This window comes from Colletotrichum lupini, chromosome 3 (genome assembly GCF_023278565.1).
Source record: "Colletotrichum lupini chromosome 3, complete sequence".
Lineage (NCBI taxonomy): Eukaryota > Fungi > Ascomycota > Sordariomycetes > Glomerellales > Glomerellaceae > Colletotrichum > Colletotrichum lupini.
Genome location: NC_064676.1, coordinates 2,566,570 through 2,585,026, shown reverse-complemented (window position 1 = coordinate 2,585,026; position 18,457 = coordinate 2,566,570). Strand labels below are relative to the sequence as shown.

At 54.3% G+C, this 18,457-nt stretch overlaps 7 protein-coding genes across 7 annotated transcripts; 2 read left to right on the top strand and 5 right to left on the bottom strand.

Moving 5' to 3' along the window:
• Nucleotides 1-75: 75 nt before the first annotated feature.
• On the top strand, nucleotides 76-1,535 carry CLUP02_05534 (uncharacterized protein; the record flags this gene model as incomplete). The annotated part of the gene is made up of 2 exons (XM_049284540.1): nucleotides 76-112; nucleotides 187-1,535. 2 exons carry the CDS (start codon nucleotides 76-78, stop codon nucleotides 1,533-1,535), a joined length of 1,386 nt encoding a protein of 461 aa, XP_049141683.1.
• Nucleotides 1,536-1,583: 48 nt separating this feature from the next.
• On the bottom strand, nucleotides 1,584-3,422 carry CLUP02_05533 (carboxylesterase; the record flags this gene model as incomplete). Its single annotated transcript, XM_049284539.1, has 4 exons — nucleotides 1,584-1,780; nucleotides 1,844-1,901; nucleotides 1,962-3,038; nucleotides 3,126-3,422. 4 exons carry the CDS (start codon nucleotides 3,420-3,422, stop codon nucleotides 1,584-1,586), a joined length of 1,629 nt encoding a protein of 542 aa, XP_049141682.1.
• Nucleotides 3,423-4,893: 1,471 nt separating this feature from the next.
• On the bottom strand, nucleotides 4,894-9,209 carry CLUP02_05532 (DEAD/DEAH box helicase; the record flags this gene model as incomplete). The annotated part of the gene is made up of 16 exons (XM_049284538.1): nucleotides 4,894-6,259; nucleotides 6,353-6,493; nucleotides 6,566-6,651; nucleotides 6,709-6,835; nucleotides 6,895-6,932; nucleotides 6,998-7,040; nucleotides 7,106-7,181; nucleotides 7,274-7,310; nucleotides 7,375-7,452; nucleotides 7,547-7,693; nucleotides 7,744-7,828; nucleotides 7,883-7,987; nucleotides 8,045-8,272; nucleotides 8,319-8,762; nucleotides 8,817-9,044; nucleotides 9,097-9,209. The coding sequence occupies 16 exons, from the start codon at nucleotides 9,207-9,209 to the stop codon at nucleotides 4,894-4,896; spliced, it is 3,342 nt and encodes a 1,113-aa protein (XP_049141681.1).
• A 27-nt stretch (nucleotides 9,210-9,236) lies between these two features.
• Nucleotides 9,237-10,894, bottom strand: CLUP02_05531 (DEAD/DEAH box helicase; the record flags this gene model as incomplete). Its single annotated transcript, XM_049284537.1, has 5 exons — nucleotides 9,237-9,253; nucleotides 9,309-9,783; nucleotides 9,842-10,024; nucleotides 10,076-10,348; nucleotides 10,382-10,894. 5 exons carry the CDS (start codon nucleotides 10,892-10,894, stop codon nucleotides 9,237-9,239), a joined length of 1,461 nt encoding a protein of 486 aa, XP_049141680.1.
• A 24-nt stretch (nucleotides 10,895-10,918) lies between these two features.
• CLUP02_05530 (uncharacterized protein) lies at nucleotides 10,919-13,165 on the bottom strand (the record flags this gene model as incomplete). Its single annotated transcript, XM_049284536.1, has 14 exons — nucleotides 10,919-11,030; nucleotides 11,074-11,123; nucleotides 11,212-11,342; nucleotides 11,397-11,415; nucleotides 11,474-11,514; nucleotides 11,658-11,821; nucleotides 11,878-12,013; nucleotides 12,085-12,180; nucleotides 12,215-12,266; nucleotides 12,337-12,398; nucleotides 12,462-12,595; nucleotides 12,666-12,796; nucleotides 12,866-12,912; nucleotides 12,979-13,165. The coding sequence occupies 14 exons, from the start codon at nucleotides 13,163-13,165 to the stop codon at nucleotides 10,919-10,921; spliced, it is 1,362 nt and encodes a 453-aa protein (XP_049141679.1).
• Nucleotides 13,166-16,696: 3,531 nt separating this feature from the next.
• On the bottom strand, nucleotides 16,697-17,294 carry CLUP02_05529 (uncharacterized protein; the record flags this gene model as incomplete). The annotated part of the gene is made up of 2 exons (XM_049284535.1): nucleotides 16,697-17,039; nucleotides 17,239-17,294. The coding sequence occupies 2 exons, from the start codon at nucleotides 17,292-17,294 to the stop codon at nucleotides 16,697-16,699; spliced, it is 399 nt and encodes a 132-aa protein (XP_049141678.1).
• Nucleotides 17,295-17,681: 387 nt separating this feature from the next.
• Nucleotides 17,682-18,197, top strand: CLUP02_05528 (uncharacterized protein; the record flags this gene model as incomplete). Its single annotated transcript, XM_049284534.1, has 1 exon — nucleotides 17,682-18,197. One exon carries the CDS (start codon nucleotides 17,682-17,684, stop codon nucleotides 18,195-18,197), a length of 516 nt encoding a protein of 171 aa, XP_049141677.1.
• Between the last annotated feature and the right edge of the window lie 260 nt (nucleotides 18,198-18,457).

The following is an 18,457-nucleotide window of genomic DNA, read 5'->3' as shown; positions in this document are numbered from 1 at the left end:
TAAGCAGTTTGCTCTGCGGTTTTCCCGCTTTCCTGTGCCGTCACCAAGCCTTCACTTTACCACCACCGGCTCAACATGGCTTCTAAAGTAATTAGTGCGGCGAAACTTCTCAGTAAGAGGTCGCATGTCATCCCAGGTAATTCTCCATGTAGGATCGTCTAAAGATCAGCACTGATCAAACGACAGGTCAATTCCTCGTGTCTGAACTCTTCTTCGAGGTTCCAAAGGACTACAGCAATCAAGCTTCGGGCGTTCTTCAATTGTTTGGCAGAAGTGTCACTAAGCACGAGAGGCCCATAGTCCCTCCGACAGAAAGTGAGAAAAAGCAGGCAGAGCAGAAACCATGGATGGTGTTTCTGCAAGGCGGGCCAGGGTTTGGTAACCCAGAGCCTCAGGACAGTCCCATCACTCGCACTGCCTTGGATCGAGGATACCAGGTCCTGTTCTTGGACTATCGAGGAGTTGGACTTAGCTCTCCCGTCTCCGCTGCTACCTTAGCCCTCGAGGGCAATGCTCAGAAGCAAGCCGATCATCTCAAACTACTTCGCCAAGACAACATCGTCAATGACCTCGAAGCCGTTAGAGCCTGTCTTACTGAAGACTTCCCGGAAGAAAAGAAAAAGTGGTCCCTCTTCGGTCAATCGTTTGGCGGTTTTGTGTCTCTCACCTACCTTTCGAGGTTCCCTCAAGGCCTTCGGGAAGTCTTCCTCACTGGCGGTCTCGCACCTGTCGGCAAGTCGCCCGAGCAGGTGTACGAGGCAACCTTCAAGAAAGTCCAGGAGAGAAACCAAGCCTACTACCAAAAGTATCCCGAAGACATCGAAGCCGTCCATCAGGTGGCTCGTTTCATACAGGAAAAGAAGCAGGTCAACCTCCCTGGCGGCGGATACCTCACCATTCCAAGACTGCTCACTCTTGGCCTTGCCTTTGGTGCTCATGGTGGACTCGACTCGGTGCATTCGACCATCCTCAAGCTGAAGACGGACTTGGACCAGTTCGGCTTCTTCACGCGCGCGTCCCTGACGGACGTTGAGACGGCAACGTCCTTTGACAGCAACATCATCTATGCTATTTTGCACGAGGCCATCTACACTGATGGACCGGGTTCTGTCTCCAACTGGGCAGCCTACAGAGTCGGCAAGTCCTTGGAGAAGTTCTCCTGGTTGGCGAAGGAACCCGCTATCTCCGAGTTCACAGCCCCGCCTCTCTACTTCTCGGGCGAGATGATCTTTCCCCTACACTTTGAGACGTACCCGGAGCTGATTGAACTGCGCGAAGCTGCCGAGATCCTAGCCAAATTTGACCAGTGGCCGGAGTTGTATGACCAAGAGAAGCTGCGCGAGAACACGGTGCCTGTGTACGCCGCCGGCTACATCGACGACATGTACGTCGACTACGAGTTCGCCAAGGACACGGCCGCGCTCGTCAAGGCCAAGGTGTACGAGACGAACCAGCTATATCACTCCGCGCTGCGCGCCAAGACGGAAGAGGTGATGAGGGAGCTTTTCAAGCTTCGTGACAACCCAATCGACTAGTTTGTACCTCTATTCATCACTTCACGCATGTACATATCTAGAATCGCCTCAAATGGGTATCTTCGCAGCCGTCCTTTTCCAGAATCCACATCTCTTCTCTAGTTGCCCCAGGTCAGTAGTCGCGAACCCCTCAGGGTTGACGACCCATTCCTTGCTGTCCTTGAGGGGCGGCACACCAGCTTCCGTTGATGCCGACAGTTTGAGCGCATTCGGGTCACCCGTTTGGAAGAAAGACGCAAACGCCCCTGCAACAGTAAGTGTTAGTGATGGTATTTTACCGTAGGCAACATGCAATCTTGTGTACTCACCGGCATAGCCCTGGTAGCGTGCTGGGTCCGTCTTTTGCACGGCATTGACCTGATTCCACTGCATATCTGTTAGCAACCCACCGACTAGATGCTTCCCTGAAGAGGCACCCAAACTCACCCAGACGGTATCGCTAGCATGTTTGGACGGGTTGAGTGAGTATTCGCCCAACCAACCCCCCTTCGGCGCTGCGCCCGAAAACCAAAACGCCGGACACGACAGAACGACGTCCCGGTAAATGAGTCCGGCCCGCACATACGTCGTGTTATACGAAATCGTCTCCGTCGTGCCAGCCGCAGGATACAGCCTCTTGACGCCCTCAATCTCGCAGTCGCCAAAGCCAGGGAGGAAGCCCCTCAGCCACTTGTCAAACGAGGCCTCGCTCGAGTTGAACGGCGGAGACCCGACGTCCGTCGCGCTCTGGAGCCCGCCGGGCAGGAAATTCTCGCCCTCGTGCGTGTTGTGCATCGCGAACGCCAGGTCCATGTTCACCCGCCCCGCCGCGGCGGCCTCGGAGAGCGGCTCCCTGAGGAACTCGCCGTCAATGACAGGTGACCACGTGAAGGACGACGTGTTCGTGACATGCGAGCTCGAGATGGCGAGGCTGGCGTCCCGAATCGTCTGCACGTCCGCCTTCTTCAGGCAGGCCAGGCTATCCTCGGCGCCGGCGCATCCCGTACGGGAGGCGAGCTCGTCGTAGAGAGCCTGTGCCTCGGGGCTGTCGTGGGCGTACGTCTTTGGCCAGAACGGGCTGCTGGCCATGGCCTTGCGGAAGAGCTTCTGCTGCCCCCCGCGGCCGATGGCCTGCGCCAGCACGCTGCCGCCGCCCGCAGACTGGCCCCAGATGGTCACGTCGTCCGGGTCACCGCCGAACTGCTTGACGTACTTTTTCGTCCACTTGAGTACGGCCTCCTGGTCCAGCAGGCCCGGGTTCAGATCCGACTTTGGGTCCGCGGCGATCTGCTTCCCGGGGAGGAGGCCAAAGGCGTTTGTGCGGTAGTTTGGGTAGATGAACATCATGTCGGACGAGCTTGAGACGTTGAGGATCGGGTAGGCCGAGGGCGGGATGCTGAAGTAGGCCGAGCCCTGGATGAAGCCGCCGCCGTAAAAGGTGACGACGACGGGCTTCAGGGGTTGGTCTTGCGTCCAGGGGCGGGAGTAGAGGCCGAGGTACAGACAATCTTCGGAGCCGTTGACCTACAAATGCGCCCAGGATCCAGTCAGCACAACATCTTCTTCTTTCAATGACTCAACAGCCACGAAACCACAAGATTGAGAACATACCGTCCGTTGAGGGCACATATCAAACGGCTGGCTAGAGTCATACACGACACCCTCCACCGCCGCGGGGGGCTGCGGCCCCCGGAACCGGTTCTCACCCACGGGAGGCGCCGCGTAGGGAATCTTCTGCCAGTACGAGATGTTATACTGGTCCGAGTAGGCGCCCTGGAAGTTGCCGTAGTCGAGCTCGGCCAGGAGGTGATTCTGCTCCGCCTGCGCCTGCAGAGCGGGGCCGGAGGTCCTAAAGGCCGCCGTCAACGCCGTGATCACCGTCGCTACGGTTCCTGAGATGGGCGCCATTGCGGTACACGATCGTCGGGGAGGGTGGAAGATCCTCGTTTCGGCGTGGGGTGGCGGTGTTCAAAGAGGGAGGAGGGTAACTTCGATGAGCAGCGGCGGACTCGACTCGACTCTCACGAGGCTTCAGCAAGAACGCCGGAAACGAACTGGATGGGCTTTAGCTGACGCTGGTGGCTGGAAGACGATTATTATACCCATGTAGAGACAGTTCGCCCCCCGTTGCAACCGATGGCCGCCCCCCAGGGGAGCCTAAGGAGGAGGAGGAGGAGGAGGAGGAGGGGGTCAACCAATGGATGTAGGTAATAATGTAATCCAAGCCTGTCTGCCCAATCTACACTAGTTTGCATTTCCACCATACGTAGTACATCCGCCGTCCGGGAACAGAGGACCAATTCGGGGCCTGTTCCGGACGAAAGCATCGCGAACAACCCCCAAGAAGCAGGAAGAATGTAGAAGCTGTCATTGTTGCTTTCCTTGTGCCTGGTTCCGTGTGTGGGGTAGCTAGCGCCGATGGTGGGGATCTTGGGCGGACAAGGTTTCCCCTCTTGGTGAAGCTGTTTTTCACTGGCTTCCCCGGAGCTGCGGAGCTTCGAGCAGCGCTGAACAGCCTGTGAACCAGTGTCCCCGACTCCCCCAGAATCAGCAAAGCTGGTGGTGACGGGGGGGTTGGGGTTCGTTGGGGGGTGGTGGGCTCGCGCCGCTCGGTATCTCTGCACAATCATGCCCCGAAAGTATTCGTATGGATGGCAGATTCGACCATGCAATTTCTCCGCCGCAACCATTTACTTTTTTTCTCTTTCTACTTGTGATGGATCAAATGGCATCAATGACTCTCTTACCCTTCGCTTCTGCCGACTCGCTTGACACTCGCGGGCCCGCGTGGATGCGACGGCTAGAGTCTGTCCTAATATCGCGATGCAACAAACCCTACCTTACTAACCTTCCACTACCTATTCATTCCAAAATTGACCGACCGCTTTTACCCTGCCGCCACGGCCCCGGCGCAACGCAGCGCAGCGCGCCGAACCGGGCTGCTGGCAAGAGAAAAAGGGTCACATGGGCCAGAAACCTGCATGGATTTTGGTTCGATCGGATAAACGGGATGCGCCTTTGTTTTATTTCAGTAATTTCTTCCCTCGCTTTCCATCCAAATGACGGGGTGATATCTCTTTCCACAATGAGGGACCCGTCGCCGTGGGACAAAGGCTCCCGAACATGGGGCTCCATCGAACAGAGTTTCTTTCGCCTTGACCACTCGACCACCCATGTAGCAAGCAACGTCTTCGCTTTCCTCCTTTTTCCCAACAACATACAGATACAACCGCCTACTACCTAGTCATGTCGACGACGATTTCTTGCCTTCATGTGCCGCCGTCTCCATATTCTCCTCTTTGTTGAACAAGACAACCATGGCAGACAATCCCTATAGGGCAGACTCCATCGAGAGAAAGCCGTGCCTTTTCCTGAACACTTAAACACCAAACGGTCCTGGATGCCAATGATGCGGCGGCGGAGGCGGCGGAGGCCGCATATGAGGATGCATAGGCGGCGCAACCGGCCACATAGGCATGACGTGAGGGTGCGTCGCCCGTTCCATGGACGGTAGCGCCCTACTGCCTAGATCCTCCTCTCTTCGAATGGCTGTCTCTCGGAGCATAAGAGCCGCAACTTCTGGATGCCCAATCAGAAATTCCGACGTGAACTGCGGCGCTCGTTGCCAGAGCAGAGGCTGTAAGAAGCCAACGCGCGCAAAGATCATCCTCAATAATGGGTCAGATTCAGGGACGCCGGCGTAGAGCTTCGAACAAAGTTGCAACACAATCGACTGCGCTGCATCAGGTCCGGCGGATTCGAGCATGTCGATGCAGTGACGCTGGATCGCAGTTTTGAAGTCATCCATGAGGAATTTATTGGCAACAATGTATACCTCTAGACTCAGCTCGTATGTGAGCAGAAAAGTCCGCATGTCTTGGCCTCGTATACGGTCGCCATCCGCATACTCGTCGTTGGTAGAGACTGGCAAACCGACCGAGGGCGTTGACTCTGGCGGTGTGATGACTTGCTGTCGGCTACGGCGTCGGCTGTGTGGCTGTAAACCTAGGGGCCGCACTGGCGGCATAGGGTTGATGATGTGCGGCGGAAGGTGGCCCGGAATCGGCCTTGCGCGACCAACGCCACAGTTCCAGCATGGCGAGCCGATGGTTGTGGTGCAGCGCGGACATCTGCAATCTGGGCGGTGTGTACCTGGCTGTTTCCGGTTCATGCGGTCCCATTGCCGCTCCCGCCGCCGTTGCCGCCTCTGCGCCCGGATTCGACTTCTGGCACTGGCCTCACTGGCCTCCGACGATGACACCTCCGACTCCGATTCGCTTCGGTAGCCAGAGTCTTGTGCTTTCCCTCGTTCTGATGCCTCGACAGCCAGTGCTGACGCTGCTGGCTTGATAGGAATAAAGCTTCTTTGGTAGAGGAAGGCGACGAGAAAGTGGAAAATGGCCGGATCCTCTTCTGGAAAGTCCATGGATTGGGCCTCAGCTTCTCTGAAATCTCCGCAAAGGGCTTTTCGGAAATATTCCGTCGCTAGCAAGATATTTCTGTGTACATGGAAAATCTCTTGATTCGGCGCTCGTCCAACTCGCAAGGGAACGATGGTCGAACTGTATCGACCGTCTGCTGAACTGAGCCACAAATCTTCGCTAGGGCTAGGATCATCTTTCCGTTCGTTCTCTTCATGTGTCTGATCGATGACAACGACGTCCGGGAACCCGGTCGGTCGTGCTCTCATAACATCGCCCAGCGTTCGAACGGCATCATCTGCATCAGCACTGCTCCCGCCAGCACTATGGGCATGGCTCTGAGTGGACATTTCGCAATGCAGTCAGTGTACGAGGTTGAATCAGTTCGACTCTGTAGGAACTGTTGCGAGGCCGGACCTCACGATCTTGTTTTCTGATGAGCTGTAACAGGTGACCAGAAGAGAAAATGAACAAGTCGAGTCGAAGAACCACGAGAAAACAAAAACAAGAAGGAGAGAGAGGAACATGAGAGCGCATTTCGGAGACAAGGAACAACCGCTTCATATAGCTTAGACTTGTACCAGACCGAGGTCAGGCAGCCACACCCACAGCTATATGCAAATGTCGAACAAGACGGATGAGGGTGGGTAGCTCGGTGGGCGGTGGCTGTCAGACCTTTGTTGGTCGCGAGCCTTCTGGGCGCGACCGCCAACTACCTATGGCGAGGCGCACCTCGGTCACTAGAGGTCCGCCGGACAAAACCCTTTCGGGACAGAGTCAGATTCTTTGCTTTTCCCGTCTCCCCTGCTGTGTAACTCGCGCATGAACGGTTGTGTTGTCGCATAGAAGAATCGATTGCATGTCAGGTGCCACCCGGGATTTGCGCTGGGTTTGCCATTCCTAGGTCGATCGGTTGTGGCTCTATTTCTCTAGCGAACATTCCCAGGAATGCCACCCACCTCGGTCTGCTTCCTATGCAATCCGTCGCCGTGGGTGTCTAGGACCCAGGTCAGTCTTGGCGTGGGTGCCTGTCTGGACCTATGCGCACCTCCGGAACGGGACGCAGGCAAATGCAGCACCGTACTGCGGGTGCCATGTGATGAACCTGAGTTGCGTTTGGTTGTCTTACACCGTTGCACCTTTTTTTCGTGTTGGTTGCTGTCGGTCTACGGCCTTGTTCCAAAATCGCGGCTAGTCAGACCACTGAGAAGCCACGGGGACCCAGAGTAGCGGTGGGAGCGGCCCTCTATCACACGCACTTCGCGTTAATATCCGGCCCTGCGAATGCGGTGGGAGGGGCCACCATCCGATGCAATGCAGGTTAGGCATCTTCGTCACCAATTATTGGCGGATGTGCGACGGCATGCATGCGCATCTATTGCGGGAGGTAGTAAAAAGAGCCTATGAGCACCATAGCCAAATGCCCGGGTACGATGTACCAGCTTCGTAACGGCCGCGGTGCTACCAAGCTGCAAGTAAAGAGCGTGCTGTAGGCCGCTCCAACCGTTGCCAACAACCTCCGACATGTTGGTCATTCTTCCTCATAGACTTCCTGTTGCATTTGAATACCTGTACGCAAGTATAGTCAGCTGCTGTGCTAGCCCGACTTACAGTCCACCAACGGCGCCGATATGTCTCTCGGTTTGACTTACGCCACAGTCGGTTGGCCGAATCCGAGATGACCCTGGCCTTGGCCATGAGTTTTCCTTCGTATTTGATACTTTCCTGCTCCTTGATGCGCAGTTTACTTGGTTGAGCCTGTCAAACAATGAGGTTGTTATCAATCAAGAGTTCCGTCGCCTGCTTACCTGCATCAGAATTGGTAGGAGCTCGTTGGGATCAGCATTTGCGATGGCCGCAATGCTGCGAAAACCGTTCTCCCAAAAGACTCTTCTGTTCCACAAAGTTAGACGATATTCCGACGCATTCCCCGGTCGCGCAACTTACGCTGTCCGACTCTTCACAAAAGTGATCTTTGCCAAGGCCAGCAAGTCGGCTTTTGCCCCAGCTCTCAAACGGTCTGAAAAGTGATCTAATGCAGCAGACATAACGCTGGCCGATGCGATTAGCGATTAATCTACTACCCGTGTGGCGCGTAGTTCGACTTACCCCCAATCCATGTATTCGCAGAATTTGACCATTCCAGCCGCAAACCCATTGCAAGTTTGGGATAGGGTTTGAACGGCACCTCGCGGCACATCGTACTTTCGCGCCACAACGTGGATGGGCATCTCGTTACACAGGTCTCGTAATTGAAAGGCCATGTAAAACCGACGGTGTACACGAACTACTTCTTTCTCCTCAGCAGTCGTTTCTTTGAGTGCACTACCCTGCGCTCTGATCACGGTTAGCGACATCAAAAAAGGGCGCGAGGAGTACCTACAGCCGGTTGATTACAGCACGCTTAAGCCCAAGGAAACCGAGAACTCTATGTCCACTTTCATCCATATTGTCCATCTCGTTCCTGAAGACTTGCCAGTTGATGTTGATGCCAGAGTCCTGGACGGGTGTGAAAGTGTAAAGGATATGCATCTCTCCGTCCATAACAAATGCTTGAAGCGCCCTTTCCAGTTCCTTGTGGATGAAGACACCATCTTCAGGATCCAATGCAGAAGCCACAATGGCCCTCCCAAGTTTTGTCGGTTGGTAGTTCTCGCAGTCGTCTACGGACACAAAGCCCATGTTCGTCAGATTTCTGAGGCTGACCTCGACGCAGTCTTGGAGGGACTCCAGAGGCCCAGAGTGGCTTAGCAAAGTCTTTGTTATGTACTCGTCCAGCGCATCTCGGCTTGTTGCTAACCGTATGGCAATGACTTCCAAAAGTGCTCTGAGTACTGTTAGCACGATGGATACTACTGCGCGTTTATGCCGAGTCTCTGACCTTTGTATTCGCTTTCTGTCCGTCATCAACCCGCTTGTGATTTGCGGTATCTCAGCGTGCATCAAGTCGACAACCTGCTCAAGATCGTCCTTTCGGCAGCACAGGTAGGTTTCTCCGACTTCGTCCTTTCCCTTGCGACCGGCCCGTCCACGCATCTGTCTGAGCATCGATGGCCCTACAAAATCTCTTCCCATACGAGCATTGTGAAGAATTACTCGTCGTGCCGGCCTCAAAGCTGTCAGCAAATCAACACACGATTGTGCCACACCACTGGACTTACAAGTTTATGCCAGCTGCTAAGCTACATGTTGCTACACACACTTTGAGTGTCCCAGCATCGTATGCATTGGCGATGATGTCTCGTTCTTCCGTGGTAAGACCCGCCTGCAACATTTAGCTACTGATTCAATGACACGGCATCTAATGTGAACTGACATCTGAATATGATTATGTTAGTTCTTCAGCTTGTCAAAGTTTCGTGGTTGGACTGACGGTGAAATGCAACGCCCATGGGTACCGTCTCTTCCAGAACAGGATCGATACCTGTTCCGAGACTACGCAACTCGGCCATGAGTTCAGTCCTCTTCTCAACTAGACCAGATTCGAGCTCGTCTACAGCAGGCATGACTTTGGCAATCCAACGGGCGTCTGCTTCACAGCCGTAACGACTGCTGGCGAAGACCAAGGCTCCGTAGCCAGCCTTAGCAGTCTCGCTAGCAAGTGAAACAACAGCGTTGAGTACGGGATCTTGGAATTCCTTGTGACCGGAAGGTTCTATGCGTCTTGTGGCTCTTGATCCCGTCTTTTGAGTGGCTGTATTAAGGTTCTTGGCCGTCTTCAGCAGCTCGCTTGTCGTTGTCGCTGGGTATATGTTGCCCTCGTAAACGAGATGTTCTTCGATCGGCACTGGACGATAGCGCGTTTCATACGAATGAGCTCCCAGCCACGTAGCCAAGAGACTGATGTTCTAAGATGTCGTGTCAGAATATGCCGTGGCTGAAAATCTGCAGCAAGATCGCACCCACAGACATGGTAGCGCTCATGCCGATGATTTGCACCGGTTGAGGCAGGGTGAGCAACTTTGTGCCCATTAATTCCATCAGATACCCGCGATGGTCATCGTCGATCATGTGAAGTTCGTCAAGGACAACTGACTTTAAATGTTTAATGGTGCAATCATCTATCGCCGTATTGACAAGTGCGTTGGCCTGTCGGGTCAAAGTTAGCTGAATCCAAGGCGTAGGCCGTATGCTTCCCACCTTCTCTATGGTACACACGCCAATGTCAAAGTCGGACCAAGTTGGCTTAATCTTGCTTCCCCCAAAGAACCCAATGACCCTGATCGTGCCTTCGTCTGCTCGCTGCCTCCAGATGCGTTTTTCGTCGTCAATCTCATCTTTTGGTTTCATTACGCCCTGGACGATGTTTCGAAGCCAACGGACCTTTTCCTGTACAAGGGCGACATAGGGTAGAACCAAAAGGACCTTGGCGTTCTTTTCCTCGAGCACCCTCTTCAGCATCAAGACTGTCGTCTAGTCAGTCCTGTGTCAGCTAGAATGATGGACGAACTTGCCGTCAGCCACGAGAGACTTTCCACCTCCGGTCGGAGCACTATAAACGAGGTTTCTTTCGCCAGCGAGAAGCCCCGGTCCGCGAAGGCATGCTTTTTGCCATGGATACATTATTTTGATACCCAGGCTGTAGAAGTTCCGGACCAAGGAACGTGGAAGTCCATAATACGGATGGGCAAGAGCGAGTAAGGGATCCGAAGACGACGAAGGCGTGGGCTGGAGCTCTCTTCGCTGTGTGTATTCAGATGGACCTTGAGTAGCCGCCGGGCTCAATGAGATGATCGGGCTCGCGACAAGCTTCGGGGGCCCAGGTGGTAAACTTGATGCTCTCTGCACTAGCGAGGTGTGACTGGGCAAGATTGTTGGTTTCGGCGCAGTGGGATGGGCAGACTCAGCGCGAGGTCGTTTCTGCCCAGCAATTGTGGTTGTCACGGCGTGATATCTCCGGCCTTGCTCCTCGGCAACCTCGACGGATGTTTTGTGCCAGATGCTGTTATTAGTGGCCATTGTGAAGCAAGATGTCACCAAACGTCAAAATGCAGTCCATTGAAACAGGGCAAATCCAAATTTGCAGTTAGATGCAAAAGCCAAGGCAGCAAAAGGACGAGCAGAGAAGTGAAATGGAATGGGTCCCAGCATCAGACTTGAATGTTGTTGTGCATGGGACTGCATCGGCAGGCAGCTACTTCCTGTTGGTGATGCAACGCTTGTTGCTAAAAATTGGGGAAAGCGCGTCCTGCAGAACGTGTGGAAGGCAGCAGCAGGGATGACCCGCTTCTGCTGGGCCACGCGAAATCATGTGTTGGAGGATGTGGTTTGGTTACCTCAGCATCAGCACCGTGACGGAAGACGGCCGGTGTGGCAGGTATTACCTCATGTGCCGCCCGAAATTTAACCACCAGGTGAAAGTCGAGCTTCTGGAATCGGCCGGTCGACGGGGTCGCGAATACGTACTCTAGACGCACCGGTCAGACCGCCCCCACTTGAGGCCGAGCCACACTTCTCACACCCAGTCTGGTGGAGTACCACTGGTGACCTGCGTGGCTGACTACCTACCTTACTCCATAGACCAGACGTGGCACTGACCTTCCATCGCTGTTGCAGAAATCTGTTGGAATCGGGGCCGACTAAGGTAGGCAGTCAGGGACTGGACTAGATAACCTTGAGCCGATGGGGGCTACGGGCTGCCCCAAGTGATGGTTAGATTTTGAGGGGAGACCAAGTTCGCTTGGCCCCGGGGGGGGGGGCGCTTGTCTGAGCTGTAAGAGACTGGACGGGATGGGATCGGGGGTGCGGAGGGAAGAAGTCTGGATAGGTAGTCTCCGTTTAACGACCATTGGCAATGGAAGACAAGAACCCGCAGTCGAAAAGACAAAGGGCAGGGCGGGACAGGTCAGCCTCTCAGCGCGCGTTGGGGGCAAGGGGGTCCGGTTCCTTTGTAAGAGGCACCGGACAGGTGGCCAGCAGCAGCCATCAGGAACCCAAACTACACCGCAGAACAAATTCGTTTGGGCGAAGGATGATCCAGGTTCCAGAGCAAGTGGTATTGGAGCATTGGAACCATACGGTAAGGATTATACACAGTAAGGTAAGGTAAGGGAATGGAAAGTATCGGGTCCCCAATGCCTAGCTTTGGTGAGGAGCAAGACCCTGTCACAATACAGGGATCCTCAAGTCGGCCCCACATATTCCTTAACGCTCCGTCATGGCCTGCCACCACCAGTGATCACGACCCCATCTCCCAATGACGAAGATGGTCAGCCAGAAGGGCTCCCCTCCTTCGATGACCAACACTGTCGCCGACGTAGAGTGAGGCTATTCGTCAACCTGATGGATACAGCGAGCTAAAGCCTGACTCTATGTACTGGCAGCTCAATGACTGCATCGAAAATTGTCACCTCGGTCAAGCCTATCCCACGTCTTGGCCTTCATCTTATACCTTTTCCCACATCGATGCAGCCAGTTGCACCTGTAGAGCCAGTCCAGTAGCAGTAGATCAGCTGGAACATACCTTGTGCATGTCACGCTCGGAGCACCAGATTCGAGGGCAGACATATGCTGCGTAGGGACTAACTCCGGCACAGGCCCAGCCAGGTTCGAGGTCCAATATTGTCAATTCCAGTCGGGGCGTCGATGACTCGGCGCAGGGCATATGGCCATTGGTCCGACCGGGTGAGCGATTGCCTCGTGTGCCTTGGTGCGTTACCGCTGACATTTAAGTGAAAGTCGGATCTTCACGATAAAAATGTCGCGCTCTCCCACTGCCTAAGTTGCATACGCAGTATTGACCTTGGGTTCCATTCGATGAAACGAGTCGGGGTTCAAGGCAGCGCATAACTTGGAAGCCGGTAGATTAGGAGTGATTGGAAATGGCCGGGAATGCGCTTGTTGCTGGTCAGCGATCGGCCCCTGGCAACATGTGGCATGTGGTGCCCTTCCTTTTTTCCCTCTCTTGTGCGGCGTGCCGGACCAACCGACAAATGCGGTCAATCTTATCTGGTTTTTCTGACGTCCCCCGTCTGCCGCTAGTGGGCTTCACCACCGATCGCGAAAGCCATTGCGTCCAAATAATATCCAGTCGACAGAAGCACTCCGGGCAGCCATCACGATTTTGGTCGTTTCAATCCTTTTCATCTTATATGTTCCCTTGAGAGCAATCGTGGAAAGCTGTGCGCGATGCTGAAATGTGGGCGCTCGATTGACTCGTGAACGAACTGCTTGTATTTCCGACCAAGGTAGCCACATGTAGCTAAGGGTGGGATTCGATATCGTGGACATTGCTGAGAAACCCAGCAAATGGAATGGCAGGATATCCCCATCGCCAGAGAGAGAGCATTCGATGGCGACAAAGGGGGTAAATGGATTTTTGGCTCATAAGAAGAAAGACGTGGCCCATTCGTCGTTCGGCTCCAGGGCTGCACAATCCAGACTTAGATTGGAAGCAGCTGCTTGTACGCCTTGTGGGTGTACACACCCGTTGTCGATTGCACACCACGGAGAACTCCTCACCTCATTAGTCGCGCTCGCCGAGGCTGGCCCCCCGTTTGTTTCGCGCGATGCGGTCGCTGCCGCCGATGGCTTGCGGCGCGGTCGTGGCCCAAGCTGTGAAAGCACCAACTTCACTCCGCAGTATCTCTGCTAGAGACAAAAGCAAGTAGTGCCCTTTTGTTTCACTCTTCAAATAAAACTGATTTGAAGGTCCTGACACCGATTGTGTAAAACCTTCAAAACAAGTGTCTTGGAGGTGAGAGAACGAGAGAGAAAGGTTCCTCCAGGTCTCCCATCATCGTTGGGATAAGGTACGTTCGAGTTGTCTTAGGTAAGGTAGTGCCGCCACTCCTGGAATGGTGGAGGAAAGATACGTACCTCTTAGTCGTCTGCCAGCGGTCCCTTGCGGCTCCACTCCGACGTCCAAGTCGGTACGTATCCGTTGGGATACATGACCATGTACTACGTACCTTACCTGTCTCTCCACGACGCCTTAAACCTCAGCGCGCTGAGTCTCCGTGCCAGGAGGGAATGGGTCGAGCTGGCTTGTGGTTTGAACTTTGAAACACATCGTAGTATTGTTTGCGCTGATGTGTCTTCAAACCGGACGGTCGCCAGAAACGTCAATAGGATATTGCACTCGCCTAAGAACAAGTCCCGGGAATGCGGGAGCGGGACCCAGTGTGCCTCGATCTCATCTGTAGTCCTCAAGTGCTCTGTGTGGTGGTGCGCGCGCCTTGCCTCGGAAGCTGGGCGGGCAACGGTCGGCATCTGACTGCTCTGTCGATGCAGCTCTCGCTCTGCTGATTGAAGCTGTCGCTCTTTACCTCTCATTGATTCTCAGACGGGAAACTTGGTTGCGTGGCTTGGGTGACCCGCCATTTCATATGAGAACCTTACAGTGTCAGACGGTAACTCAGAGTGTAGGTTTCCCAAGAAGCTAAAGACCGATGCAAAAATGGTCGAGGCCCAAGGCTGATCTGCCACCAACAACGTGCCGTATCCGCACAGCTCACGTGCAAAAATCCATGTCATTTGATTCCGCAGAATAGTGATTATTAGGAAGATATTGACGATGTGGAATTGCATCCGTCAGAAGCATCAGCTGTGTCTCGACTTGGCTGGGTTTACAACCAGTGCTGGGGCTGGTAATTGACAAAAACCCAGATTGCATGCCAGGCGAACTGGCACACGATGGGATAATCCGCCGAGAGGTGAGGTTCAGATTAAGGAAAGGGGTGAGGGTGGCAAAAGAAGGGTGCTCAATACCGACAGCGGGGGACATTGGAAGCGTTGCCGTGATAACCTCCGGAATTTGTTACCCCCATGTCGTGCATATAAGTTTGACAGGGCTTTGATGCACATAACCAAGCTCAGTGCGAAAATCGTAGTAGGGAATGGCGGATCAATACGGTCGGTCTGTTGTCCGAAGTCATGCTATGACTGATTGGAAAGGGGAAGAAAATTGGACAATGGGGGGGTAAGAAAAAGAGTACCAAGGGAAGACAGCATACGTATGAAGTTGGGTGTCATTAATGAGGCACCGTCCCATCCGGTTGGTGTGCAGGTCAAGTTGAGCCAGAAGTGACCACCTCATGCGGCCACCATTTTGTGGAGAAGACAGCCATCTAATGTAGGGCGTCGATCGGCCAGCCTGGAGCAATATGCGAATACAGACATAGTTGGCTAGGAAAGCAGAAACAGGCCCGGTTGAAAAGGCGCCTATTTGATTGAGGAAAGGCGAAAGAGAGGGAAAACCCAGGCGCTAGACGGCGAGAGCAGGAGGTGCTGTTGATTTGATATTGGGGTGGGCGGCCAAGAGCCACTGAGTATCCCAGGAGGTGGGATGGAAATGGAACCGACACACATGGATGATGACGGGGGTATGGACGACATCTCGTGGGCACATCCCTACGTGGTAGGGAGCCCTTCGTTTCCACAGGGTTGGACAAGCCGGGGGTGCAACGAACCTAGGAAGGGCATCGAAGGAAGAAGTAGGCGAGTCGTTAGCCTGTTGAACATAAGCAGCAGCCTTCAATCAGCAAGCAACAATTGAGGCAGAGGAGGCGCGGCGACTGTGATAGTCAATGTTGTCAGTCCCTATGAGGGCCTTCGCACCTGCATTCCTTTGCTGTGCTCTTTGTCACCGGATGAGGAGCAGGAAAGATATCTCGGTGGCTCTTCAGGTCAAGACGATCAAGATGCTGATCAAGATTTGACTGGATGATGCCGGACAACGTTTGAGATGTAAATTGAGTGATGTGACATAAGAGTTGAAGAGGAAAGACTGTCGATACCTTGACCAGATTCAAAGGCGGGCGCGATTGGGAATGAAAGTGAAGGAGGAAAGCAGGAAGGAGAACTAGTCGGCTAGGAAAGGCGGGCGATGTCAAAACTGCAGGGAAAGTGCCAAAACAGATGGCGAGATGGAGGGACAGACAGGATGGACATGGTCCTGCTGGGTAACAATTGTGTGGTGAAAAAAAGACAGCCAAAAGTGACTTTCTCGCACCTTGCCATGAAATGCCCAGGCAGTCGCCTCGTGCCGCGCTGCGCTGCGTGTCTGCCAAAGTACTCGTACTTCCATGCCAAGTACTGTGTGCGTAGAACCCCGACCCATACCCAGACCCAACGAGCCAGCTAGCCCCGGCCGGCAGGCTCTCTGAACGTCAACGTCGTTAACTCGACTTGATCGCGAGCGAAGCAAACTGAAGAGACTGATAGCTCGCATCGGATGAGGCCAAGTTGCTGGCGCGATTTGATGGCACAAGGTGCGAGATGTAATTTATCCAGAATTGATTCGGCAAGTCGGATAGCAAGAGATGTGGTCGGGGCAAGGTATCTGATGTCCGATGAAGGCAGGGTAGCGTATGCACGGAGAACGGGTACCAGCCAAGGTACGTCAATACCTTAGCTACCATGCGAGCGAGCGAGTGAGCGGGACACGGAGAGAGACAGAGACATGGCTATTTTGCTAGTGTAGTTAGACAGGGACAGGAGACGACGGAGACCATAGGAAGAGAGAGAGAGAGAGAGAGAGAGAGCGCGCGCGAGAGAGAGAGACAGAGACAGAGAAAGAGGGCGCGCGTGCGGAGGGACAGACGTCGCCTCATGCAGGTCTTGGGCATCGTCCACTCACACTTTCGCTTCCTTTCCCACTCCCCATCTGTTTCTGTGTCTCTTTCTCCTCTTGTGGGATATTTCCTTGACAACCTTACCTTGAAGGTGCCGCACTCAATCGATGGAATCTGTCGTCTCTTTTCCCTCCCTCCGTCACGCACATACACTCGCGCGCACCTCTGCGGACGCGAATGAGTAAAACTATGACTTGCTTTGACTGAGTTCGGGGCTAGACCCTTGGAATCGATTGAAGAAACTGAACGAAGAGCAAAAACCGCAGCAAAAGTACGGTGACGATCTGATAGAAGGCAACGGGTGGTGAGATGGACGGGGGGGCGTGCGGTTGGATTCTGCGGCGTTGGCAAGCCTGTGGTGAGGTGTGAGGTCGCCGGGCCCTTGCCCGGTCTTTGGTGCGAGAGTGATGACTGCGGGAGCGGGTACAGAGGTACAGAGTGGATCCATCTGTATCATGCAGGTCGTGGAGACGTATCGATACCCAAAGTTGCGCGTACTTTGTGTGTAGCCGCGAGTAGCATTCCCCGACCTGCAGCAGATCGATACTTCTCACCTCCCACGCAGCCCCATCCATCCGCAAGAGAGAAAAAAAAAAGAGAGCGAGGGGGGCCTGCCGCTGCTGCTTTCTCTCTCTCCTGCTTCTGTTGCTGCTGTTGCTTCTTTCCTGCTCCCGCTGCCGCCCTGCTGGCCCAGACGGGACTGGAGAGGCATTAGGTACTTTAGCTTACCTTAGCATTGGTCTGTCGGTACGCAGGTACGTATCCGTACATTTCCAGATTTCCATATGGCGCGCACACACGCACTCTCTCTCCCTCCCCCCATTCTCCCATATTAATACTACTTGTCCCATCAAAGTCCCTGGGCCCTTGCCCCGTGTGTGTGAGTATCTTGCCATAGATTAGCTGGGGAGAGCTACATACCCACCCGACTTCATTGCGTTGCGGCAGTGGGAGCCATCCATCGTAGCAGTCGGTCTCCGTAGCGGCAGCCCAGATTTATGGATGAGGCAAGACAAGGCAAGTCGCAAAGCCAGGTTAAGGTGGGAAGAGCAGGTAGGCCAATCTATCGGTAGGCAAGTGGATGAGGTAAAGACGGATCAGGTGCAGGTTCGTCGGTGCGTGGTGCTTTTGCTTTGCTTTGCTTTACTCTGCTGTGGTTGCTGGTCCTGGACATGGACATGGACCTGGACCTGGACGGGACTTGGTGCCATGCCGGCGCTGCTATGAAAGGTACACCGTACACCTACACACCTCAGAACAAAAGGCAGGTACGGGGTCGGTCGACCTTCTTCGACGTTTCTTACCATTTTGCCTTCCGCTTGTCTGGACCTGGACCCATCTTCTTCTTCCCGTCTCCTTCCTTCCTTTCCACATCACTTCCTCCCTGGCCCATCTTGACCACCTTCACAAACACGCTCGATTTCGGCTCTCCAGCTGGCTCCATTGCTTCCATTCTCCCTGGTCGCGCGGATCCGTCGAACCTTCCTCGTCGGTTTCCTACCTACTGGGGTCCCAGCTTCTCACTCGCCCTTTGCTTTTCCATCGTCTCGTCTCTCACACTCACATTCTCATTCATCTACACCACCACACCTCACTCACTTCACTTCACCTCACCTCACCCATCACCACCACCACCGCCCACCACGCTCAAACCCAGACGCACATCTCTACTTCTCCCACATTCATAATCCAAATTCCACACTCACCCGCGTCACTACCTCCACGCGCCTTCCCCCCGCGACTTTCTTTTCTGGTCCATAGAGCTCCAAGCCTTTTACATATACCGTTCTTCCACACCTCGACACGGTCACTCACACATATCCATCTCCATCTCATGGGTTGCGTCTGGCTCACGGCCGCCTGCCTCACCGGATAAGTCGACGTCGGGTCCCATCTGGCTCAGCCTATGGATCGGAGCCTCCGCCGCCTTGCAGACGAACTTCACCCT